At 41.6% G+C, this 27,474-nt stretch overlaps 1 protein-coding gene across 1 annotated transcript in view; it reads left to right on the forward strand.

Annotated features, from left to right (window-relative positions):
• Positions 1 to 27,474, forward strand: part of LOC138619135 (unconventional myosin-IXAa-like) — a 134,514-nt gene that overhangs the window by 15,406 nt on the left and 91,634 nt on the right. Inside the window, 1 exon segment of the mRNA XM_069695402.1 lies at positions 19,844 to 20,813. Within this exon segment, the coding sequence (XP_069551503.1) occupies positions 19,911 to 20,813 (903 nt within the window). The 5' untranslated portion in view covers positions 19,844 to 19,910.

Below are 27,474 nucleotides of genomic sequence, written 5' to 3' on the forward strand. Positions count from 1 at the left end.
TTTCTCGGTCTCTTTCCTCCATCTGTGAGGAGAATCAGACTTCCTCTCTATTTCACCATCGCATCCATGTGTCATTTATTGATGAAGATGTAAACGGCTTCAGAGTGGATACATACACGTGTCTTTTGTATTATTCATCTTAGCATGTTTGTGTGTGTTAAAATTTACAGAATGCTGCCGTGTGTGTGTGTGTGTGTGTGTGTGTGTGTGTGTGTGTGTGTGTGTGTGTGTGTGTGTGTGTGTGTGTGTGTGTGTGTGTGTGTGTGTGTGTGTGTGTGTGTGTGTGTGTGTGTGTGTGTGTGTGTGTGCCTCTGGACCCACCCTGTTCTTTGAAACGTGCCCTGAGGCTCATCCTTGTGGGAGATGTGTTTGGCCTAATGGCTGCATTCTTGAGACTAAATGGAGTGTACCTAATCCCACGACACTGATATCCACACACACGCACACACGCGCGTATATTCACACCCACGCCCAACAACGGAGCTCGTGTCTTCCTCTGCACAGGAAGCAAACTGGTGGCCGAAGCTCCACACGAACCCTCAAGTCGTCTCTACAGAGCTCTGCTCTTTAAAATGTCATCATGAATATGATGCATCTAAATATTAAGGTCCCAATCAGAAATAGCTGCGGGCCATGAAGCCTCATTACTGTATTTGAGCATCTCTGACATCATTCTGCAGGATTTGGCAGCCACTGTTTAGCAATTTGACACCGCTTTCCTTTTTTTTGTTGTTGCTCTAATTCCCTTCTCTTTGGCCTCACTCTCCAATTTAAAAAAAAAAAAATAATAATAATTCTACATGACAGAGAGCACATGTGGTGTTCAGGTGACATGAGGGTTTTAAAAATATCCTTTCAGTTGTTTGGAGGTCCAGCCTCAGTCTGGAATCTGAGAAGAGAGCACATAGCGGCGGGTTTGTCTCAGTTTCTGTTTCTGTGATATAATCCTCAGAGGATTCAGTTTCTCTGTATGATGGTCATATCTAATCTGTACTGGATTGGACTGGGAGGGCAGAGAGAGGGTGACTGAGCCAAGACTGTTGCCATGGCAACCTCAGGACCAGGGATAATCATTGGGTGTCTAGTTTCAGAAAAAGCACAGTGAGATGTAATTGAAATGTTTCTGTATCTCAGTGAATTAAAATTTGAGTGTTCTTATTAAAGCTGTGACTTTGACACATTTATGGAGCTGACTGAATTGGTTCAGTACTATCTAACATTAAAAAAACATCCCTTCTCATTTGGTACTTCATTTCGATACCTACGCTACATCCACACCAACATGTTTCTGATTTAAAACCCGTAACTTATGCTTCATTTAGTCAGGAGTCGATCTCATTAGCATCAGTAAGCTAACTCCAAGCCCACTTGGATAAAATCACTCGGTTTAACTTATGTAGCTTAAATCTAACAGTATAACACCTTATTTTAATAATTTCAAATATCGTCCATGTGAGGCGATTAGGGAATATCTGTCAATTGCTACAGAAAACAACCTGAGTTACACTCTCCCCCCTCTAAACTGCATGGAAACTAAATATTTTTTACCTTACTGTTATTTTTGTTTTCTTAAAATGAACTTTATAAAATTTCTATTGAAAAAACATAGTTTGCCAACTGGTATCAAAGTCAAGACATTGGTACTGGTAACAGTATAATACCACAAATCTAAAAAAAATGTTGATTCATTGATTAATTTGTCCTCCTTCTCCACTCAACTTCTTAAAAGTTGTAGCACTAGTTTTGTTTTAGTTTTTGCTGAGAGTTGGAGGAGAATCTTGATACCACTCGGTGAAAATCACGATTAAAACACTTGGGTGTTACACAACTCTTTCTTGAGATCTCCTGATCCCTCATGACTTTTCAACTTCATATATAATTGACAGACAGGAGATTTTTTTTATTGATGCTTTCATCCAACAGAACAAATGAGCATATTTTCCAAAATGTTGCCAAAACACTGGTGGTTCGATACCCAGACCTACTACTCAAAGCTCTTTGGTCTTCAGAGGACTTTTTTAAATCTGAGAATATTTTGTATTTGAATGACTTGGACAACACTACTGCACAGAGTCCAGTAATGTGAAAGGTTTGCATGAATCTCAGGGTTGTTTTTTTTTCCATGTTGGTCCTCAACACTGTGCATTTCTGTGCAAGACGATGTTTGGCGTTTGAGTAACTGTAACATGTGCTGCTGATTTCGTTGAGGTAAGACCCTGATTTATGACCCTATTTGGAGTCATCTTCGCCAAAGAGCCTTTTGTGTTCCCCTCTTAGCCTCCAGGGTCAGAACTGAACACCCTCTCTCTTTTAGCCCGTCGCTCATTTTTCAATGATGGGACTCGGTGGAGTGTTCAGTGCCAGAGGTCTTCACTTAATAATACAATCACTCGGCCACAAAGAGGAGATGAGACATGCTATTAGCTCCACGTTCAGCTTATGTTGCAGCTTCATTCCTGCAGCCCTGAAACTGTAGTTGATAACCGTTTATAGAATTAAGTCGAAGCCCAACACCACTGGCCCTACTGAAGAGAGACTGGCTTCCTTAAGTCATCAACCATTGACAGGGATACAGCTAAGGAGCTGAATTTATACAACAATGGTTGGTGGACTACCATCTAACCTCAGTGTCCTCAGTTCAGTTATGTCCAGCATGACAATCACAAAAGTTAAATGTGTGTTGGTCAAGCTCTCACTCCTGGCTCATTATGTTCTAATGTTAACAGCACGTTTCTGCTCTTTATCTGACAATTGGCAATGCAAAATACACAATGGTAAGTAGTTTCAGATACTGCTGTGCAGTGTTCTGGCATATGATCAGCCTTCAAAACCTTGACTCTACCACTCAATGCATCTTTCCTGGATGGTTGTGTTTTGAATGCTCCGGTAGACTTAATACAAAATTTAATAAAAAGCATAAAAACCCATTTCAAGTATTTGGTTTGACCCCCCTTTACCTGTTAAATAGCACCAATTGTCCTACATAAGCACATTTATTCAAAGTGTTCAAAAGGCACCTGAAATGCAGGTTGATCCATGTTGCACAGTTTTTCTGTGGATTTCTCGAGTCTATGTTTTCTGTCTGGTTGTGTAATCCCAGAGTGACTCCATAATGTTGAGATCAGGGCTCTTTAGGGGCTGCACCATCTGAATCTTATCTTCTCGTGGCTACTCTGGCTGTTTGTTTGGGGTCGTTGTCGTGCAGATTTTATTTTGTGATGGATCAGAATCTACACATTGGAAGTGCTTTTACACACAAGTGCTAAAGGCTTCTATACAGTCAAATACAAAAAAGGGCGGGGAAGTGGGAACACATTTTGCTGAGTTTCAGATCTTTGGAACTATTTTTTGTACTTGCTGATTTCCCTGGACTGGTGTTGCCCATTACACCTCTTTGCACAGCAGCTTTATCAACCTGCTGACTGTTTTACTGTTGTGTGCATCGAGTACTCTGATTTGGCACAAGGCCCATGTGCTAAAATGAAGGGTAAAACCATCCGGGCAGTCTGCAGAGCTGCTGCCATTACCTATTGTGGCTCCACACTCTCAGCACTCAGACCTGCACTTGACACTTGTCTCCTCTGCTTGTTTTTGTCCACTCCCACGTCTGTCTGACCTGTTCAGAGTGCTGCAGCAGCACAGACAACAATGCAGCTCTTCAAGGTAATTCTTGTAGGTAATTTAGGTCACCCTGTACATTCAGACTCTCAGGTTTTCAGGATTTAATATCCATCGCTACGTCAGGCCAGAAACAGCGAAGTTCAAGAAGACGATGTGCTGATGTTACGCGGCATATTAAAATGGATTGTCGGAGGAAAATGAATCATGTGGAGGCAGTAACGGTAACATTGTGAACTCCGTGGCTGAAAACCCTGAAGCGGAAGTGAAAGTGGCCACAGTGCCGTGTTTCCCCTTCTCCTCTTACGGTGTCAAGTTTCACCAGTGAAAAGAGGACCTTGAAACATCTTCTGCTTTCTCTAATTGGGGAGTCATTTCCTTTTGGATTTCAGACTGAGCGGGAGGTGCGCTGATGTGGCTAAATGAAAACGGAGAACCGAGATGAACTTTTATTATCAAGAGAGAGAGAGAGAGAGAGAGAGAGGGAGAGGAGGAAAAACAGGGAGCAAGGTGATGTGAGTGGCTGCCAAGAAATGTACAGCAGCAAATCCTTCAAATTGTTATTGTATTCAGCCTGGTTGAATTTGCTGAAATACAAGGTCTGGCACACACAATAGGTGGAGTTGAAGCAAACAATACAGGCTTTTCCTCCAAAAACAAATCAAATGGACAGTTCCCAGAAACTGTAGCACTACCTATTCGTGTACAGTAATCAGTTTCCTTTAATGAAACACCTCGTTTTCTTGCAACTGTGCTTGAAAAGTGACCGCATGACCCGGTCGAACATGTCGTTACCTTGCTCTCAGAGCTGCAGAGTGTCAGAGGTCAAGGCGGGGATCTTTTTCAACTCAGTGTTCGAATGAAGTGTTTACAAGCCCATAAACAGGGTTTGTCAAACCTCAGACATCTGGTTGAGGCACATTCTTCTTATTTTTGTCCAGTGATGTGAGATATTTGGACGACCCCCCCCCCCACTCCTTTTTACAAACATGAACTCTGCCTCAGGTTGGATTAAGGCCCAGACAACAATAATACTAAACCTGGGGCTTAGATATTCCTACGGTCCCTCGGTGAATGTATTGGACATGCTACTTTCACTGTGTGTATTTTATCTGTCATCATTCTCTTCAGTGGAAGATGACCTGCAACCTAAGTACAGTGTTTCCAACACAGACTTTACTTGGTCGGGCCGCCCAGGTATATTGATGGCTACCGAGGTACATTTGGTGACCATTTCAGCATTTTTTATTTATTTATTTTTAATGTGTCAATAAGCGGACAGTCTCGCCTTGCTCTCCTTCACCTGTGTCTACAGAGGTTGAGCTCCACCCTTCATGAAACTCTCAGAGATCAGAGGACAGAAACTAGTGCGACTATCAATGCCTGCAAAACGCAGCAGAGACTCTCACACAGAGCTGAAAAGAGTCGGAAGCTCATAAATTAGGTAAATAACATAAATACAATATTTTAGGCTGTACCACAAAAGTAGGGCCAGAACTGTAAAGCGAATGTCTGTCACTGACTGAGTTAATAAAGTTACTCCTCGGTTGAAGGCCACGATGTACGTTTCAAACTAAAGCCCTCCAGTTTCACACTGGGTGAAACCAAATAGTTACCTTATTGTAAGGTAACAAAAACACAATGATTCTTAGTTTCAGGTGTTTATACACTAATGAAAACATAGTCATGAGTAATATATTACATTTCTGAACACTGACCCTTTAAATGCATGGTGTTTAACTGAAGTCAGTGGTTTGCTAAGTGCGTTGACCTTGGAGATGTCAGGCCTTGGCCTTTTCCTCCGTGCGTCCTTGCTGACTGTAAAGAACATGACGGTTCCTCTTCCCGTCAGATGAATGACGCCTCTCCTCGACACCCGTGTTGCCATAGTTGGCCTCGTGACTCATTGTGACAGAAGTGGGCCCAGAAACCTCTTGTCTTCTTCATCTGTTGTTTCCTATCAAGGTGACGATGACTGTTTATGTGCCTCCACATACTTCACCACCTTCATGTCTTCCTTTTTCTTGCCTGATCTGTCATTTTACAGATTATAAAGGATAATATTGTATTTTTTTCACTCAACATTTGATCAGCCATCAATCTGCTCCAGAGTACTATCATGCTACAACCAGATATCGCTTTTTCAGCTGTGGTATATAATAATTTTTGTACACCTTGGGTTGGATAACATGTTCTGTTATTGTGATCAACACATGGAGTGTAGTTCCCTCTACAATAATTCAGCGGCTGCATTGATTTTCATTCATGCATTTGCATCTCTTCACCAGAGCCATGTCTGTGATGTCGTCACAAAAATTATTTCTACATGCTTTAAAAATCTTATGTCAAGATATAAACAGTTATCCACATCTCTTATAGTAAAATAGGAAGGTAAGGGGTAAATTCTTTGTGGGGCAGCAGGACATTTCTTTGTTGCAGTACTTCAGATGGCCACTGAGGTAAACCGGTTCACTGCTGCTCTATCCAGCTCTCTTCATCTATGGGTGTTCGACTTCAACTGCAGCTGACTTCATCTGACTTGATGGTCAGCGAGAACTGCTGATGGCTGCAGGGAAGGAGTATAAAGTCGGACACGTTGTACTTCATGTGTCCTGCGTAAACACACAACAATGGCAACTATAGCACCAACACAGTGGGAAAAAAAGAAATCTAAAGGCTGACAACAACAAACTCCTGAACTCAACTGTTTTTACAGCTTTATAGTTCTAAAACATCTAAACTATAGTTTGTATGGGGTCCATATATTAAAACATGAGCTGCCAGAAGGAGAAAATAAAATGCATTTCTTCCCCTTTGGGACAGATAAAGCAGGAGATTATGGATCTGAAGTTCATGTGATGAAAACAAACCACACGTCATACGTGTCAGTGAAGCTTCAAACCAATCAGGGCAAAATTGGTGGTGACAGAGGTGGTGCAGCTGGAGGACAGCAACTGCTGCGTCTGATTCAGAAAACTGCAGCTGCAACAAAGTTTTAAAGTTTTGCGTGCATCACATTGTTTAAACCACTTTGCTAGTCTGACAAGCAACGAGAGACGGTGGCTGCTGAGGCGTTCAGCGTTGGTTTAGTCCGTTCTTAAAAAGAGCTGTTAAAATAAAAAATAAAAAATAAAAAGCCAGGTTTTTTTTTTTTTTTTTTCCTTTTTAGGTTAAAACAATGATCAAAGAGAATGAAAGCCTCAGAAATCTAGTGAGGAACAAAAGACTCGTGCTCCATCAGACAAAATGTCATTTTAGATTCCAGTGTTTCTGCAGAAGTTTAAGAGCTACTGTCAAAGGCAATACCCCAACATTTGGCCGCAAATATGCAATTGATTGTCAAATACGATCCCGTGTTTAAAGAGACATGCTGCTGGTAATTCTTGTGGCCCCCTTGTTTTGCTGGTGTTTGCCTTTTTCTGGCTGTGCGGCGGCCAGTGTCGTGTTTCAGCCCACTTTTATTGAAGTGCTTCAGTCCTCCTCATCTCAAAGACATTTGGCTCTGTCCGCAATGACTGCAACTGCTTTTATGTACACAATGTCACACACATGCATGCAGTTACTATCGAACACACACACACACACACACACACACACACACACACACACACACACACACACACACACACACACACACACACACACACACACACATACACATGCATATGCATATGCATTAGCTGCTGCCCTGTTTCTGTCTGTCCACATGTAAGGCGTGGCAGCTGCTGACTTGAAGCCAAAGTGACAGGCGCTACAGACGGAACAATCCCTTTACCTGTCGTGTCATGCTGTGTATTCGTTCAGCCCTGACGCGCTCTGATGTCACAAAATCCATTCGCTAGATGTCACAAAAGCTTGAACAATGTGCTGCCAGGTTTTTGTATCTGCGTCCAAAAGCATAATCCCCTGTTCTCCATGCAAACGACCGCACGCATCCTGCCGGTCGTGACATGTTTGGTTTTACCCGGTCCAGCGCATTATTAGGGCCAGACTTGTTTCGCTTTGATCTTCCCAAAACGCCACAGCCTCACCTCTCATTACAGCGCAGAAATTATGCATGAGGAACTGTCAGTCCACGGGCATTACTCAGCCTGAGCTCCTTTTGGTATGATTGGAAAGTAGCGGAAGCAGTTTGAAATTAAGAGTTAAAAGAGGATAGTGTCGTTTGCGGCCATTTAATTGGTTCTGTCGTTTTACATCTCAGATCTTTTATAGACAAATAACCAGGGCAGCTTGGAGTGAGTAATGCCGTATGAAATAAGCTCCGTTGTACTGTATATTCTGAAATATCTCTCATCTTTATTCCTCCACTTAATTTGATGCAATTTACTCAGATTGCGCTCAGACATTTTGGCCTCTCTGTGTCGTCCACTTGACATTCAGAGCTCTGCAGCGGTAATGAAAATCAGAGTTTATCTGAGCATTGATTTACTTGGAAATGAAAAAAGTGGACGTCTAATGCACAAAACAGAGAGGCTGGTATTGATCGTCGTCCAACAGACACAAATCCTAGCACAGATCTGTGAGGCCAATGGGAAAAGAGAGGTGGAAACTGGAGAATCAATGAGGATGATGGAGCCATTAGTGACACCGTGACCCTGGCAGGGTTAGATGGGTTTTTGTAGCATTGTTTGGAAAGTAGGACTGTTTATGTTGAGTAGCTGTGCAGTGGTTCCAGGCCCAGCAGATGGTACATCTGTGGTCAGTCTGTTGACATTTTAGACGCAGGTTTCTGTGTGTCTTTGAGCATTTCTGTTGTTCCTGCCCGGCCTATTAAGTTCTACTCTTTCATTTTCCACCGTTCTGCGGTGTCCAGTAGTTGCTCAGCAATAGCTCCTTTGGATGGTGTTCAGCTTGAGAGCCAGAGCTGTGGGCAGATCATCTCTTGTCCTGGGCAAAGCTGCTGTAATGCAAACACACTTGGGGGCTGTGTTTCTGTTGGCCTCGCTCAGGTCGAGCTTGGCTCCGACTCGCATCCACTTTTATTCAAGTCAGTAACAGCAAGAGAAAAGTTGTTGTTGTAACTGATATTTAGTTTTAAATGTTGTTTCTTAAATTTTGAAACTAAATCAGTTGGATCAATTACTACATTTATCTTTGCGCTGACCTAAATTCTGAAAAAAAAATCCATAAATTTGCACGTTAGAATGTCAATATCATGTTTTTGATCAAATTATTCAACGTTATGTTTTTATATTTCCACATCTGTGGGTGAGTTTTTGGTCCAGTAAACAGGACACACTAGTCTTGTGTATCGTGGGATGGAAACATCAATCATTCCATCGCTTTGGTTCTGACTGAAATGTCTAAAAAAATATTGTATGGATTGACATGAAATTCTGTGCTGTCATTCATACAGACGGGAGGATAAAGCTCATTTATTTTGGATGATAACGAGTCGATACAATATGATGCAACAAGTACAGCCCAAACTCGACACACAAGACTTGTTTCAGCAGGTTTACAGATAAATGTATTGCCTGTCAGTGGTTTACAGTGATGGACAGTCAAAGTTACTGACCATGAATACAAATTTGTATTTTTTTGTATATTTGAACCCAAGAATTTTCTTGTTACAAACTGACCTGCTGTGTGAGTGGTGACATTTAAAAACAACCCACAACAACAGACAGTCTTGTCTGATGGTCTCAGGCTCAGTTCCTGCTGGTCATGTTTAGAATAAACTGAGGCAGGAGGCCTGCAGGACACACCCCACCATGCTGCAGGGAGGTCGACATTTTCTCTCTGCTCGCAGCCTCAGATCAATAACGACTCGCTGCTCATCCCTTTATAGAGTCATCCGTGTCTCCTGGGAGTTCGGTTAGCTGCATCCTGAAAGAAAGGGAGCCTTGAGCCAATGATACAAGTCCTTTTTCTTTTTTTTTATACATATGTATCACTTTCATAAAATGATATGAAAATGACGAAACTAAAGAACATGAAAATTTAAGATACAAAACAAAAAAAATTCAATCATTCAATATTTCCATTTATATTCCTTCGTTTTAGTTCAAAGTGCACACTTTAGTTTGGTCAGTCTGACTCAGAATACACTCACAAAAACATCACATCAGAAAAATCATATACACACGGCACTAAGTAATTTCAATCAGACCGTAACCAAGGAAACAGAGATGCTCAGTTGATGTCTGATTATACAGTGGAGGGGGTCTTCAATCAATACAGCTTCCTGTGGTGGCTTTTCCTAATGCTTAGTGTGTGTGTGTTTGTGTGCGCGCATGCAGGCGTGTGTGTGTTGTGCCAGGAGGAGAGCGGAGTGGGTTGATGTGATGTCATCCCCCATTGGGGAATGTAATAATGCAGAGGATGGGGAAGTGGCTCTGCACCATGTCTTTAATAACACACACAGGGATCCGGGTAGAGTGCAGTGCCATGAAAAAGGATTCGACCTCCTCCTGATTTTTTTCTATCTTTTTATCTCACACAGTGTGACATTTTAAATGCAACATTAAACAAAGGCAACCTGCATAAACACAAAATACAAGTTTCAATGATAATCGTGAGCAAAAAGGTGATCCAATCCCTGAATTACTAATGTGAAAAAGTAATCACCCCCCACCGAGCCTCAATACCTAATGTATTTTGTAGCTTTAGCAGCAACTATTACAGCCAAACACTTCCAATAACTGGAGATCAGTTTGAGACATCGCTGTAGTGGAGTTTTAGCTCACTCTTCTTTGCAGAACTGCTTTAGTGCAGCCACATTAAAGGTTTTGCGAGCATGAGCTGCTCTTTTCAGGTCCCACCGCACCGCACTGCATCTTGACTAGGTTCAGGTCCAGATTTTGTTTAGGCCACTCCAAAACTTTATTTTTTAATCCTTTGAGCCATTTGGAGGTGGACTTATTTTTGGGATCATTGCCTTGCAACATAACCCAGTTATACTTGAGCTTCATCTCACCGACCAATAACCTGATGTTCTCCTTCAGGATTCTATCACAGAAAGCTGAATTATTGTTTCTCTCACTCATGCAAGTTGTGTTGAAGCAGCAAAGCATCCCCACAACGTCCCACTGCCACCTCCATGTTTGACCGTCGGCGTTCTTCTTGGGAAATTCTGTGTTTGGTCATCACCGTGTTGCTGGAGGACTTTTAGAAGGTTGGCCACTTCTGTGAAGGTTCACCATTGTTTCAAGTATTCTCCATTTGTAGATAACTGTGGATCTGTGGAGAACCAGATCCGTAGAAATAACTCTGTAACCCGTCCCAGACTGATGGTTTTCGATCACCTTCTTACTCTCTTATGGAACTTCTTTTGATTTTGGCATAGTGTGCTGCTGCTGAGACTGTTCGCCAACTTCATGGTCCTGAAAATTGTCTATTTAAGTGATGATTTAGCTAACAAGTCTGGTAGTAATCAGGCCTGTGTGCGTCTCATACAGCCACAACCACTCACAGTATCAATGCAGTTTGGTTGTTTTGGGGATTTCCTATTCTTGTTTCCTCTCCTCCACAAATTGTGTCAAACCAGGGTTCGGATGAAAAAAATAAATAAATACAAGGAATAGAAGCAGCATTGCAATGAAGGATACCATGACATAGGTTTTTAGATGTCATGCTATATTTATGACATGCAGGGTATTTTCTACTAAATTTCTTACCCTAACATCACAGGATTTTATTTTTACTGAAGAAAGTGTTGCTGTGGCAGGACCATGCTAACATGGAAAACCTGACGGTTCTGAATGTTTTTTAACATCTTTTTCAGTGCAGAAATTGTATCGTGCGCACACATTTTTGCCGCATGCACACACTGTACACACACACACACACACACACACACACACACACACACACACACACACACACACACACACACACACACACACACACACACACACACACACACACACACACACACACACACCTCAGAGTGCTGCACTAAATGAAACTCTGTGTGCGCAGCTTTCTGGCAGATGTTTGTGTCTGTGTGGGCTCAGTTCCTGTGAGCTCTGCTGGCCTGCTGGAATTCAGGAATTCACACACGCACGCACACACGCATGCACGCACACACACACACACACACACACACACACACACACACACACACACACACACACACACACACACACACACACACACACACACACACACACACACACACACACACACACACACACACAAGGCATTTACTTTTAAGTATTTTCTTTTTCTTATTTTAACCTTTAATGTCCAAGTGAAAGTTGCCTGAGCACATTTTTTTCTCCAGTAACACTCTGTGTCACATTCACACTTGCAGTACATATCACAGCAGCAAACACCTCTTCAGGGTATTCCTTAAACAAACCAGGCCCTCCAACCATAACTCAAGTTTTTATATGTTACAATTGGAGGAACTTTGAAAAACTGTGATTAATTGTAAAAACAGAGATAAGATCCAGGAACTTTCTCTTCAAGAAGGTATTAGTGATATTGCTCTCAGGTGATCGCATGAAAACAGTGGATTTGGTTGGCTGAAGAATTTAAAAAAAAGAGAGCATGTGAAAAGTTCAAATCATAATTCTTCATCTCAGCTTATCCACCCAATTTTGGCATTTAGTGGGCGTAATGGTCTGATTATCTGTACTGAAAAGTAATAGAAATGGTTTGATGTAGTGGTGTCTGGCCTCACATGCTGTTTGATGGTCCAGCGAACACTATGTTTGAAAAATACTGAGAAGGGATGAGAATCTTTGGCAACAGAGTGAGAATTGATTCGATCAGGATATTAACAACAAACAAAAATAATCTTCTGGCAACTCTAGAGGTTTTGGTGCAATGCTGAAGGGCACATCAGCTGAAGGAGAGAATTTGCTTCCTCCACCCATGTTTCCCTCAAATTGAGGAAGAGGAATAATTTGATTTGCCTGTTACTTTAAATATGTATTTTTTTGCACACAGGATTTTGACCTTTGATTTAATTCGACCATGAGCACTGAACACACACACATCTGGAGAAGTGGGCAGCTGCAGTGCCCTGCGAGCAATTGGTGGTTAGGTGCCTTGCTTCAGGGCACTTCAGCCATGGTTGTTTTTCTTTGCTGGTCTAAGGAATCAAATAGGCGACCTAATAGGCCCAAGTCCTGCTTCTCAACCTCCAGGCCACAGCTGCCCCCATGTGTGTTGAAAGATTTTAAAATGGCAACTGTGTGGTGGCAGATATAAATTCCTGACCTTCAAACTGTCAACATTTCAGGAACTGAGAACAAGATCTGTTTGGAGCCTGATAAGAAAGAATGGTTGGCTTTATACAGCAGGCTGGAAAAGTTTCATCATGTCAGAATTTTCTTTTTTGCGCTTTAAGTTTGTTTTCACTCAAAGAAACCAGTAATTTGTCAGATGTTATGTTTTCAAAGCCAAAATATTAAAAAAAAAATTGGATTGAAATTGATGTAACTACCTGGATGCATCACACACACACACTTAAAGACCCGATGAGCTGTGTGAACATGGGGTGTGGTGTTCTTCTGAGGTGGGAGTGTGTGTAGGACGAGCTTCAGTACCTTCTGTAGATCAAGAGGGAGCCTGTCCAGAGCTAAAATGTGCTTCTAATGAATGATCTTCTGTGATGAGTGATCCAAGGTGGAACAGCGTGTGTGTGCGCGTGCGTGTGTGTGTGTGTGTGAGTGTGTGTGTATTGGGGTAGAATTTTTTTTTTTTATGTGTGAAGTCACAGTTCAAAGTGCACTTTAACCATGTAGCTCCTATTCTACCACTGTAATCATCCTCTCTTTAATAAGTAGAGTACAACCCTCAGTTTGGGAATGAGGAAGAAAACACACGACCAAAGATTGTAAATTAAGTGAACTTGAATGTGTGTGTGTGTGTGTGTGTGTGTGTGTGTGTGTGTGTGTGTGTGTGTGTGTGTGTGTGTGTGTGTGTGTGTGTGTGTGTGTGTGTGTGTGTGTGTGTGTGTGTGTGTGTGTGTGTGTGTGTGTGTGTGTGTGAGAACAGTGTTGAGAAATGCTGAGGTTTGGTGTTTATTACCGGTATATCGTGAGGACCAACTGTGGGAGAGGAGGGGCTCTTCCTGTTTACCAGCCCGACACTGTACACCTGCAAGACCAGTTGCACTTCTCATCTGTATTTAATATCTTGGATGTTTGCCTGCCTTCCCTGCAGCTGACTCTACATGTTATATGTTCTTGTAGATGACCCAACTCCTGCACTGCATTCATTGCAGTAATTTACTGCATGTTTGCTGCACTGCAGCTGTAAAAGTTTAGTTTTCATTGTCTTTCTGTGCCAAAAAAATATTTAGTAATTTGAAAGTAGTTTACAAGATGAGAAATATGCATTTGCACACTGTCAGTGGATATTAGAGTTGTTAATGAATCACAAAATAAAAGTCTTTGAAGAGCCTTTTTCAACCAAAGATTTCCAAGTTGTTCTAAGCCGTAGAAACCAAACTCAGAAAACTGAACAGCCCTTTTGCACAGTCCTGTTTACTTTTCCACTGCATCTGAAATACAAAGTGGCACATGGTGTAATGTTCAGAACTCCAAATTCAACTCCCATAGTTCTTGGGTCATCAGAACGACACCTAGAAATGGCACTTTATGGCCAAAGAACTAAAATGAGTTGAGTTAAGGTAACTTTGCTGCCATTACACCAAATGAGGAATCTGTCTTAATTAATACTGCAAGAGGACTGTCGCAAGTTTGCAGTTCAGAAGTCAGTGACTTTTTAAGTGCCAAATGTTTATCATTCAAGAGTCCATTCAAATGCAGTTAGCCTTCCCAAGTAGAGCACAATACTTTGGTTTAAGATGCATTTAAAAAATGTAGTCAAGAACCTTCACGACGTAAAACTTAATGGAAGTCTTTCCACAAACATAAAACCTTCATCGAGAGGCTGCATCAAGGTCAACAAAAGAAAAAGGAGTACAAAGAAAGTAGAATAATGATAGTAATCATGAAACGGGATTAAACAGTGCTTGCTTCTTTAGCTACAGTGACAAAAAGGTTAATAAGCAGTTCACATATTTGACATTAGGCTCCCAAATTAAGATTTTGGCAGACTTTACATACATCAAATGATTTACTTATTTAGTAATTTGATTCCATAGTGAGTAATTTTGCACTTTGCATTTGCCTCTTGTTGTTTCCTGGTACTGAATCGGAGCCTGAGGTCAATAAAGCCTACAAAGGGTCAGCCAATGTTGACCATATCAACTGAAAAACAAATAAATTGGCTTACTAATATGCTAATGGTGCAGCTAATTGATGTATGCAACCACATAGCAGACATGTTGACACCATGGAGGACATGACGATGATGATTTCTGGGAAGTCGTAGAGGATGATTACTTTACAGAAACTATTATGAAAGCATCCACAGCCACTCGGTGAAACTGAAATAAGACTCGCGCAATCTTCAGACACCTTTATTAATTTATCAAATGTAATTCCATCAATATTTACAGGAAAATATGCTTAAAATTGTATTTGGCTGTAAACCGTGGAAACAGCAGCCCGGAGCCACCTGCTGTCTCTCTTTTATTTATTCTGTCTAGAGCTGAAACTGTTGGTCAACTGGTTGATCAGTTGATTTAAATGGTATTTCTTTTGAAATTGGATTGATAATAGTTGAAGGTGTCAGCCCCTCAAATATTAAGATTTAATGCTGTTTTTGTGATACGATAGTGAACTGGTTCTTTTGGATCTGTTTAATCCATTTATTTAATTATTTATAAAATACCAACTCCCATTTGCCACTTTTTTTTCTCATCTGTTTCCTGTCTAAACTCCCACACTTCTGCCCTATCTGAACCTTTTCCTCTTTTTCTCAGTCAGTCACCTCCTCTTAAAATATTACCGTCTCTGTGGAAGGAGCCCTGTTTTCTAACATTTGCAGTTTTCCTCCATCTGAGTGACGGCTGTGAATACCCTTGACCCCGGGCTGAACCTGTCCACCAGTCAGAAATCTGGCACGCTCTCATTAAGATGTCCCCCACTCTTTCAGTCTCTCTCCACTTTAAAGTACGAACTCATTTCTCCAGCGCATCAGTTTACGGCCTAATCTCAACACGCTGTCAGTGCTTCAGATTCGACCATGTCAAAACAAGACGTAACGGACGTTTAGCCCTCTCCACCTCCTCTCCGTCTTTCCACAACTTTCGCCTTCTATCATCTCATCTCCTCCCTCCCTGCCGTACCTGACTTCTGTCACTTTACACCTTCATCCATCATCATGCAAACTCTGTCAGCAATAGTTTTTGCAGTAAATACTGAACATATAGTATTAAGGTTGTGTCCATCCATTGCACTAAAGGCTTCACGTCTAATAGCCGTCCAGTTCCGGCCTGAATGACCTCACCGCATGCAGCTGTTCAAGGCAATGCCAGAAAAGATTTTTCATCTCCCCAAATATTTGATGGCCAGTTTTGCAGCTTTGCCACATGTGACTTGTGACCTTGACTCATCGCTTTGACCTTTGACCTTGAAGAAGCATCCACCAGTCCCAACCCCCTGATTGCCAGCAGGGTCCAGCGTAACCTCCCAGCTACTCCTGCACTCTGCAGCTGTCCAGTTTACTGGTTCATAATCTCTCTGCAGATTGACCACTGAAAGCAAAGTGGTTAATTTTCCCCAAACTGCTCCTGAGATTTGCACCTGATTTCCTGTGTCTTGAGCAGAGGTTTGAAGATGGGTGTTAGCTTTTGAGGCAGCAATGCAATGTATATCTGTTTTGGAGGAAAAAAAACAAAAGTCATTGTAAGGATTTAAATTCCCCTCACATCCTTTAAACTGCTAATCCGCAATATCCTTTTATTTTGGTAACATCTGTGGTGTTTTTTTGTATTTCCCAGAGAGCCTGTCATCAAGTCTTATACTGTGGTGTTTTTTTCCTCTTTCATTTTCTGTGGGTGAAGTTTGTGTCAGTATGGATGGCAATTTTTTTCTTTTTCTTCTGCTGATTCCTAACAAACCCCTTTTTGCTGCAGAATTGTGATGCGCCAAAGTCTTCTCCTTGGGGACGATATTTTTTTTTTAGTTTTTTTAGATTAAAGAATCCTCCCTTTATTCTGAAACGTCATCCTCCCATCCAGGATATATTATTCTGTATCCGATCGAGTGTGGAAAAATGTAGGAAAGATGTGAGTTAGTACTTACTCACTGCAACCCACAGACTCTCACACAAATACTGTACACTTTCTCCAAAACTACCATATCTGCCTGTCATCCATTCTCATTGTGAAAGCTGCATGCCTTTTACCTTCAGCGGCTCACGTTTGACCAGTGATGGGAGGACATGACGGCAGCGGTCATAAGTTTCAGTTGTCCAGACTAATGAATCACTGAGTTGGACTGACAGCTGAGCTCAGCAAGCCACAGAGAACAGATGAAGATGAACCAACTGGGGAGCCGAGTGAAGGCTACAGCAGCTGGATTCAGCTGCAAATTCACGGCACTGTGCAAAAGTACTGCCGAGTTCAAATGCTGAGTTGAAAGTGAAACAAACAAAATTCCGCCTCTCATTCGCTCATGCTTCTATAGAGGCGTTCAGTAGTTTACTCAGTAGTGAGCTGTAAATGGAGAATTCAGACACTCATCATATCGATTCATTGTGTAAAGAGTTAATGCTGCGTTCATGTCATACTGTTTAAACCGTAGGCTAATTAAGTGCAACAAAGCATTAAAAACAATTCACGTCAGGCTCTGAATTATATTCAAAGTTGGTGATATCAGGAAATTCTGACATCGACAGTATCCCCAAATAGTTACAAGACTAGGTTAAAACCTAGTTTTAGAGGGCTTTTAATTTGAAAACGTAGTGATGTGGCATTCGGGCAACTAATTGTGTTATGGTGCGTTCATGAGCAGCTAGGAAAGTTCCGCCTTCCGAGTGTGAAGATACACCTGAACGCCAGTCAAACTGGGAGCATCCATCTGAGAAAGTTGAACATTTTTGTGAGCGCCGAGATGTAGGTTCACTTCACCTGAGATGGCAGCGTTTGTGGTCAAAGAAAGGGATATTCTTGCTCCATATTTCAAATTAAGTGAAATAGCCAGACCTGGTTAGCCTGGCCTACCTAGTTTGCTAGTTGTGTTAAATGTTAAAAATGGCATGTAAAAACAATATTGAACTCCTGAGCTCCATTTAGTCCCTGTGTTGGTTTATGTGGACGATGATGAGGTCGTTTGTCACTTTGCTGTACTCTGACAACAGAAATAGAGGAGATTTTTGGGGGACTGCCACGTTCTCAGCTATGAAGTTAGATATTTTTAAATGGGAACTTTCCTAATTCCCAGCTGCCTGAATGCACCACCATTTATTTAACACGAATACTATCCATTCAGCACATTTTGTTCGAGTTATATATACCATAATTTGTCTCTGGTTTCACTTGAGCTACTACAAATACAGTACATTGCACAAGAAGAGTAGCTGATTGAGGCTATTTATCATGGATGACTACAAAGTTATCCTTCATGCTAAAATGGAAGAATGCGTTAAAACTCAACTTCTGCCCACACTTTGTGATTACAGCGTGTTTTGCATCCCCGAGCAGGGAACTTCGGAGTGACACTGAATTGCTGAAGTTGTAGCCTGCAAGGTTTGTTCCTTTGTACAAGCACCGGAAACACTTAAAAGGAAACCACCAGACAGCACAAATGAACCATGAATACTGACTGTCTTTATATATCTGCATAACAGACTTGAAACTGTGACCTTTTTTCTTATTTGAACAGCTCATTAGTATCTAAACATTTGATTCCAGCAGTTATTTTGAGTCTTGCACTATCGCTCATCTCTGTCTGTTTGGTAGTGCTGTCTTTCGTCCCTCACAGTTCACCTCTTTGTTCCTGAAGGACACCCAACTGTCTCTTCTCTCTCTCTGTCCCTGTCTGGTGGTGGTGAGCTGCTGCAGACTGCTGTAGGTGGTCAGGTCAGGATTAGTCCAGACAGCAGGAGGGAGAGGAGGGTCTGTCTGGGGCGCTTAGAGGACGACTGGCTGGCTCATCCTCTCCTCTCCTCTCTGTCTTTCTCTTTTAATGTAGCACATACTGTACACACAGCAATACAAAGAACCACTGAAGTAAACTGTTGTGCTAACAGACTTTAATTGGAGAATTGATCTGAGAGAGTAAAAGAAAGGTAGAAGTACTGGGACATGATGTGTGTCAAGAACACATTCTGAGAGATACAGATGTAAATAGCATGAATGATGACATCACATAGAAAACCATTAAAAGCAGTAAAACAATAAAGACAACAGGAAGACATGATGAGGTGCACTGACTCAGAAAAGAAGGATTGATACAAAATAGTTACCTTTTCATGTTGTATTTTGGCCTGACTTGGCAGTATTGTAATATTGTCATTTAAAGGAAGAGTTGTAAAGTTATGACTTAGTACAGTGAGCTAAACACACATTGTTTGCATCAACTGAAATCATCTTAAACATATACTGTAGTATATTAGAAATATTTTAATATATTATCATACTACTAATGTACGGAGGTACCATGCAGTTTAAATAATCTCCCACAAACATCAGCAGTCAGCACATTCACCAACATTTTACAGTTTCTAGTCTTTGAAAGTGGACTCTGTGTGAGATAGTGAGATAGTGAGATAGTGGGATAGTGAGAATGGAGTGCTGTGTCCACTATCAACAGGGAAGTGGTGAATTACACCATTGTGCTCTCATTACAGCCACTTCCACTGTGTGGAAGGTGGCAGCTGTTGGCACATGGCTAGAGCCCTTGGATTATCACGAGTGTACACACACACACACACACACACACACACACACACACACACACACACACACACACACACACACACACACACACACACACACACACACACACACACACACACACACACAGAGGGTACGTGGCTCTGATAAGCTGTGATCGGCAGCCTTTAAGTTCATGAAGCAGCTACTGTTCCTCGTTGTTTTTAGTAGCGATCAGCTCTCGTCTCTCTCTGAATGTCTCTTGCTCGTCTTTTGTGGTGTTTGTGATAGTGGTTCCCTTTACGATCTGAAACAGACAGCCTATTGAGTCAGCCTACTCCGTCATGGGACAGATAAAATCGCTCTATGACTCTACTGACCCTGTTATGACGCAATGCACTGGAAATGCCTGAGGCTGTGAGGACATGAAATGATGTCTAAAACCACTAATTTCTCTGCTGTTATTTTGCAACTATTTTTCATCTTATCCATCTTTTTCTCCCCATCTGTCTCTCAATCTCTGTCTCTGTCCTCCAGTTGGGATGTCCTGAGTCAGTCCCGCGGCCCCAGAGAGCAGTTTGCTGATGGGTCCTGCTGCGCCGCCATGAGCTTACAAGATGGCGGCTGCAGCTACGCCAGCAGCGCCAACATGGCCACTATCAGTGGCAGCATGCGGCGGCGCCTGGAGGACCAGGAGTTCAGCCTGCGCGTCTATCCAGGCTCCCTGGCTGAGGGCACCATCTACTGCCCCGTCAGCGCCCGCAAGAACACCACCGCCGCTGAAGCCATCGAGTGCCTCATCGAGCGGTTGCACCTGGAGCGCACCAAATGCTACGTGTTGGCTGAGGTGAAGGAGTTCGGAGGGGAGGAATGGATACTCAACCCCAGCGACTGCCCTGTTCAGCGGATGATGCTGTGGCCAAGAAGCGCCCTGGAGAACCGCAGCGGCCTGGGCAGTGGCGAAGACTACCGCTTCCTTCTACGGGAGAAGAACCTGGATGGATCAATTCACTATGGTGGCAGCCTGCAGATGTGGCTGCGGGTCACTGAGGAACGTCGGCGCATGGTGGAACGGGGTTTCCTCCCGCAGCCTGCAGGGAGTGACCCTCCATCTGACCTGTGTGCTCTCCCGGAGCTGACAGAGCGCGCCATTTTGGAAAGCCTCCGTGCACGCTTCCGCCAAGAGAAGATCTACACTTACATAGGGAGTATTCTTATTGTGATTAACCCCTTCCAGTTCCTGCCAATCTACAATCCTAAATATGTCAAATTGTATGACAACCACAGACTGGGGAAGCTGGAGCCACACATTTATGCTGTGGCGGATGTGGCGTATCACGCCATGCTACAGCGACGGAAGAACCAGTGCATCGTGATTTCTGGTGAGAGTGGATCTGGGAAGACTCAGAGCACCAACTTTCTCATTCATCACCTGACTGCTCTCAGCCAGAAGGGATTCGCCAGCGGCGTGGAGCAGATCATCCTGGGAGCAGGACCTGTGTTAGAGGTAAGGAACTAACTTAGAGCACCTGCAGGACTGAAGTAATGGACATAGTTCCAGTCATGTTTAATTTAGTTTGACTACTAGGTATCTAGAAACCTTCTAAACTAGATTTACATGGATCAGGGAACAGATGACCAGAATTTTGTTCCACTATTGGATGGTTAGTGGTTATGGGGATGCCGTTTTTATGATGAAAGTATGTATTTGCCTTGAGTTTGACTGTCTGATGTGAATTTATGGTCTAATAGTCATTTTGCATCATAAGGACTTTTCTACAAACCCACAAACCTTTTTAGGCACTCAAGAACTTTACCTCCAGTTTGATCCTGAGGAACTCGTGTCCAAATGTTGTTCCTGGTTTGCAGTACAGCAAAAGGAAAAAAAACTTTTAAATTCCGGAGTTTTCGTTCCTGAGAAGGTTTGGTGATAAAGAGAGACCACAGCAGAGTGTAAATTCAGTTTGCACCTTGCAGGTGAATTTGAGACTTGTCAGATTGTGCAATGGACAGGATACACGTTGAACTGTTCCTTCTCGTGTTTTGAAGACATGGCTTTTATTGTCACAGCACTGCACTTTCCATTTCACCTCCACTATTTTGTTGTGTGTGTCTTTTCATCACCTTTTCTTTCAAAATATGGCCAAAATAGATTGTTTTGTTCCATGTTTAATTCTGATGGGATGGTTTTTAGATGTGGGTTGTCTGAATTTTGTATTTGGTCATCAAAGCTGTGAATCAGCCGTTAGTGGGTGTGTCTCAGTGCAATCTAGAACCATTATTTTGGATTTAATTCACATTTTATCATGCTCTGTCACTGCCGTCAATTCACATTCTGACAAACCAAAGTCGGACAGTGTACAAGGGCCTTAAGACTAAAGTTGTTTCCTAGTAGACTCAGACTAACAAGACACAGATGAATAATGTCGAGAGGTGTGGTTTGATTTCTTCTTTAGGATTATTAAACTAACTCATTTGTGCTTCTTATCAAATTGCCCTGTTTGGCTGTGCTAATATGGTATTGTTGCACTTGCTAGCTGTGAGTTCATGCCGAGCTGAATATGATTCATATGTTGTGAATTAGACACCCTGGTTTTAGACAGGAAGTGACAAAAACTTGATGAAATCTGAAGACAAGTCAGCAGGTTATTTCTCTGCTGGTGGAATGTCAGCTCATGAGACCGGGCGTGAAATGGATTATAAAAATGTCCTTCTGAAGCTGGAATGCCTTAACAGGCAGGCAAATCTATATTTAGCCCTGGTTTTACCACATATGACTCTTTATATATTATGTGACCCAGAAATGGGGTTCATTGTCCAATCTCTGCATTGATGGAAACAAAATCTAATGCAATGTGGCCTAATCCGCCCTGGATTATAAATCAATAATGGATTATGGATTATGGAATTTCATGTTTCTGGAAGGTCTGTTAAAAGGAAAGATGTTTTCCTCAGTTTAAATATGACTCTGTGGGCTCTGTGCATCCCCGTACTTTGTTGTTTTCTGGCAGCCATTTTGTTCTGCAGTCCACAGCTTCCTGTCAGGGATGACATGTCAACACACAGCTGTGCATGTTGACACCATGTGTGTCCCATGTTGAGGTCTATACAGTAAAATGAAGCTGGCGTGCAGTCAGTTGGACACACTGTTGGGTTTGTCATCTGGAAATCATGAATCACCTTTAACACGCCCTTGCTGCATATGGAGAAGAAATTTGTTACTGGAGCTGCTTTTAAGAAAATAAAAAGCTCTCTGTGAAGTGCTCATATTTGTTTTGAATTAAAAAAAAAAAAAAAAAAAAAGGCTTTCGCAGAAGACAATTTTCATGTCATGCCTGATGTGTACAATGCCAGACATTAAGAAGCTCTTTCACAATAACAAAAAGTATATATTACATGTGTCCACGTTGTACCACAGCTGTGGTTGAACCTGACCGTCAAGCGGGCACAGTTGTGCTTCCCTTCAGGTTGACTGAATACCTGTCAGACCTGCGACGCCAGAGGCGACATCGCTGCGAGGACTGACGGGCTTTGTTTTGATAATAACCCCCGATAGAGGAACGCTACAGTACTCTCTGAGGAACTGGATACTGCTTGTGTGCTGTGTATGGGAGCATGACTATGTCCCTTGTAATCACTTCCCCATCAATCACCTGTCTGGTCGAGGTGTGATAAGCAAGGTGTATAGTTTAAAAAGCAAAAATTGACAAAAAAGTAAAGGGAAGTGGTGTAACATACCATTATTCTGTCTCTGCTTCCAGGTTGTTTGCTGGTGTCTTTCTCTTGCGTTCTTGTTGACAGATTTTCAGCTGTAGAAAACATGACATCTGTATAACTGTGGTTGATACAAAAAAAAAATCAAATCTATCTTTTCTAATTGCGTCGAGTCTTAAAGGAATAGTTTGACATTTTTAGCAACATGCATTCATTGTATTCCACTCTCATGACGGTACACTAAATGTAAAGTTAGAAGCAGCAGCCGGGTATCTGAGCATGAAGACTGGATAAAAGGGGAAACAGGCACCTTCCAACCCTCCAAAACTCACAAATTAACACGCTGCATCTAGTTTCTTTAATCCGTACAGCCCCCTTAAACTGGTAATATGTCAGATTAAACGAACAAGATGATAATTAGTGAGCTTTAGAGATGCTAGTGGGTGGATTTTGTCAGCATCCGTCTGTAAAGGATATGGGACTGGTATCAATCTTCTCATGTAATTCTTGGTAAGGAAACAAATAAACTTATCGTTATGTCCAGTATAGTGTTATTGCGTTACTAAAACAGACTATTCACAGCATGTCAAACTGGTTCAATGACCAATTTTGTAATAAATACATAAACAAATCTACAAACGGTGAAATAAGAGTTCCCCTAAAGGGTCAGTCATAACAAACACATGATCATTGAATGTGGAAAAGAAAAAGTGTTTATATATTTTTGTTTTCCTAATTAATAAACGACTGACTTCAAAACATTCTTGCTTTTTTGAAGCCAAACCTACACTTTAATCTTATATAAAGACATATTGGTGGTTATAGAAGCAGTAACGCGTATTGAAAATAAACAAACCTGCCCAAAATCTACTAATTTTGACCATATTATAGTTATTATTAACCTTCATATGTCTAAAAATCTGTTAAAAATCCTCATCACTGTGAACATTTACTTGTGTATACTAATGGAAATCCAAATTGTTGTTTTAGTTTGAAAATTATCTGTAAATCTTTCATCAAAGGTTGAAAATATAATTAATTATATAAGGTTAAAGGCAATCATGTCCAGATACAGTACATCCAGCATGGCTGGCAAAACACTGTAACATAATTCAAGGATCTAAAACCAAGCAACAAACATCCGACATCATTTCAAGTCTAAAAAAAAAAGAAAGCAATATGAAGAATATTAGTTCAATGTTTCACAGTCTAAATCCCTAAAGATTTACTGAAGCAATGCTGTTTGTTATATAGTGTATGTCTTTAAAAGAAGCTTTCATCAGTTAAACAAATAGGTAATAAGACAAAATAATAGCCACACATGCCTAAAAACTATGTATAAACTCTGACATGAACTGTGTTTTGTGTGCTTTAGCTTTTCCAACAACCCCACAAGTGAACGTCCACATTAATGCTCTGTTTGTCTCCTGTGAACAGCAGCTGGATGCAGAGATATTATGGGCTGCCGTGAGTGCCCAGGCGTCCGACATTTCCTATTAAGAAGCAGATCTCTGGGGTAACAAGTTTACCGCCATCCGGGGCAAGAGGCTGCTGAGTTGAACCAGTTGAATTCTTTGGTTTCCACAAGTTGTAATGGCAATTACAGAACCATTTGCTTCGGTCAGATGCTGCTGCCGCCGCACTCAAGATTTTGTGGAAGTTTAAACGATTGCCTGAGGCAGAGTCAGCCTGAAAATATGAGGTCAGCGGAGCTTATTGGATGGATTTCAAATGCATGCCAGTTCAGATGAAGTTTAAAAATTCGAGCTACTTTGTTGGTTCCCTGACATGTTTAATAGCTTCAGCTCCTTTTGTCATCCTGGGTAACATTGTATGCCACGAATGTGGTCTCATCTTCCCTCTTAATGCCTTTAAATTAGTTTGATTGACAAGTTAACAAATACCTGACTTTATATGCAGTTTCAAATACAGTATTACATTACTAATTACTCAACATTGCAGCTCAGTCAAAAGTGCCTTTTTAAAATCTTTGTTCATCTGTTGTACAAAGAGTGGAAAGCTTCCACCCTCCTGTGTCATATATTCTCTATTTAACACATGAAATGCCAATTTTTAGGGTACTTACTGGATATAAGCCCCAGTGACTGCACCCCGCACTACGGAAGTCCTTGCCTCAGTAAAAGGGGTGTTTTACACTTTCCAACTCTTAACTGAACCGATGGATTCGTAAATGGACGCCTAACCTCAGCAAATCAGCTCACACAACATGTAAATAAGCTCATTTTAGCATTAACGGGGGGCTAGTTTGTCCTCCTTTTGAAGGAGGCTAATCACTACTCCACACCAAGCTATGGCACGTCCCGGAGCAGTTTATCCACTGAATTCATTAAAACATCAAACAGGTATTAATCCACCGTCAAACTGTCAGCAGGACAAAGAAACAGACCCCCAAAGACGTCAAAGTACGGGAGCTTTGCTGTTATTAGTAATTGCTAAGCAATTACAATTTCCACACTTACAATGTAACTCGTCTCATTCGTGTTTAAGTCCTATTGAGTGTGACATATTGACTATGATGGGGTGTATATATATATATATATATATATATAGTGAAGAAAATTAATGTAATCTAACAATTTTTCAGGTACAAATATCACTCACTTTTACACAGAATTTCTTTGAGCAGTTAATTGGACAAAACAAGCAACGTGAAGTTGAAATGAGCATCTCCTAAAAATTACTTCACATTTCGTTAGTTAGTTAGTTAGTTTACAGCGTGATGATTTTATTTCCCTTCCATTTTTGTAAAATGAAACAAAAACTTTAGCAAACATCCAGACTTGGACATCAAAGCTGTAGACACATCAGAAAAGAGGTCTGGAATGAGAAGGAAACTATTTTTCAGGATGAGCTATGACTCGCTGGCACGAGACGCTGTGGTCGGGCCTTGATTTGAGAACATTTGTAGAAAAGCCTGTAGACTCAGATAAGTCATTCTTTTTGGATTCACTTAAGAAGCTTACTGCCAACAGGATGAATAGAGGGTGGGAGGGGAATCTGCAGACGAGTGAAATATAAATTTTTAAACCTTGTTCTTTATATATATTTTAAATCAAGTATTATACATCTTCCACATTTGATTGACAAAAATAAAATGTGAATTAAATGGCACCACAGGGTGAACTGTGAGGTCTTCACAGCTGGGATTATTTTTTTTAAGTCTAAACAGTGAAAGCTTTTTTCTGCTCATGGAAAATGAAAGAGATGCTTTTAGTGAGTGTGAAGGTAAAAATAAAATGCAATAGAACGATACAGTGCGAGTTTGCTGCTTGGACTTGGATGCCGAAGCTGTATGTGATGCCGAGCTCTGTTTTTCTTTCCCCTTCTTCACCTCTGCGTCTGTCTTCCTCTGCTGCTCGTCCCTCTGTGTTGGATCCAGCTGAGCAGCGTGGCCATCAGCCCACCACTTCACATCGTGTTACCATTAAGTGCGAGGTCAACTGCAAAGCAGTCAAAGGCTACAGCACATGTATCTCAGTCATTCCCTCAGCCGGTGTGGAGGACTCATGTACACAACATACTCTCACAAAACGGGCTCAGAAAATGAAACTGACAACCAGTCAGCTCCAAACACACTGAAATGATTACAGATGCATGCCGATGGTTAGTTTTGGAGTTCATTTTGATCAAACAACACAACATTTGCTGTCCGGATTGACAAATAAACCCTGAATTTATGCTATTATTTTGGGTTTTCAGCTCACTTCCACTGCCGGTAACCTTTTACATCCAAACTGTTATTCTCATTGTTTCTGGTTGGTTGTTGTTACTACTCTACTGTTTCTATAAAATGCATTGATTTGTATGCATTCTGGATTTAATCTCACTGCTGTATGTGCTGCTTCCATCTGCATGATTATATTATTTCTCATTAAATTAAACAACTACTGATATCTGTGACTAACACAAATTATTGAATCCAATCAAATTGTGATGTAAAAACAGACTAAATTATTTGGATAATTTTAGACTGCTGTGATGCATAAAACGGGAACACTGTTACATTAAGTAGTTTTGGTGTAATCTTGCATACATTACCACATTTTGATGCGCATGACTACTGTTCACCTTTAACCAAGGTGCAGTACACTGCAGGGTGGAGACAGTAACTAGCTGTGACTGACTTTGCTCGCCTCTCAAGGACACAGTAGTGTGTGTGAGTGTGTAAGTGTGTGTGTCGCTTTAAAGGAACCCCACAGTCTCATTTTCCATTTAGAAGTTCCAGTCATAGTGAGGTTGACTCTCTTTTGACTCTGTGCTCACAGAGCTGTATTGTCGTGACTGACGACCTTCAGCCTCTGATGGACACATCGGCTGCTGCGCAGTTCAGTCTTCTGACCTCTTAGTTACAGTGCAGCCTTTGTAGCTGCTGGACCGCTGTGTGACACTTCTCAGAAATACAGCAGGGCAGCCACATAGCAAACAATGACCAT

This window comes from Brachyistius frenatus, unplaced genomic scaffold, assembly GCF_029030835.1.
Source record: "Brachyistius frenatus isolate BFR_SWC_R1_liver_20210118 unplaced genomic scaffold, ASM2903083v1 Contig_19, whole genome shotgun sequence".
NCBI lineage: Eukaryota > Metazoa > Chordata > Actinopteri > Embiotocidae > Brachyistius > Brachyistius frenatus.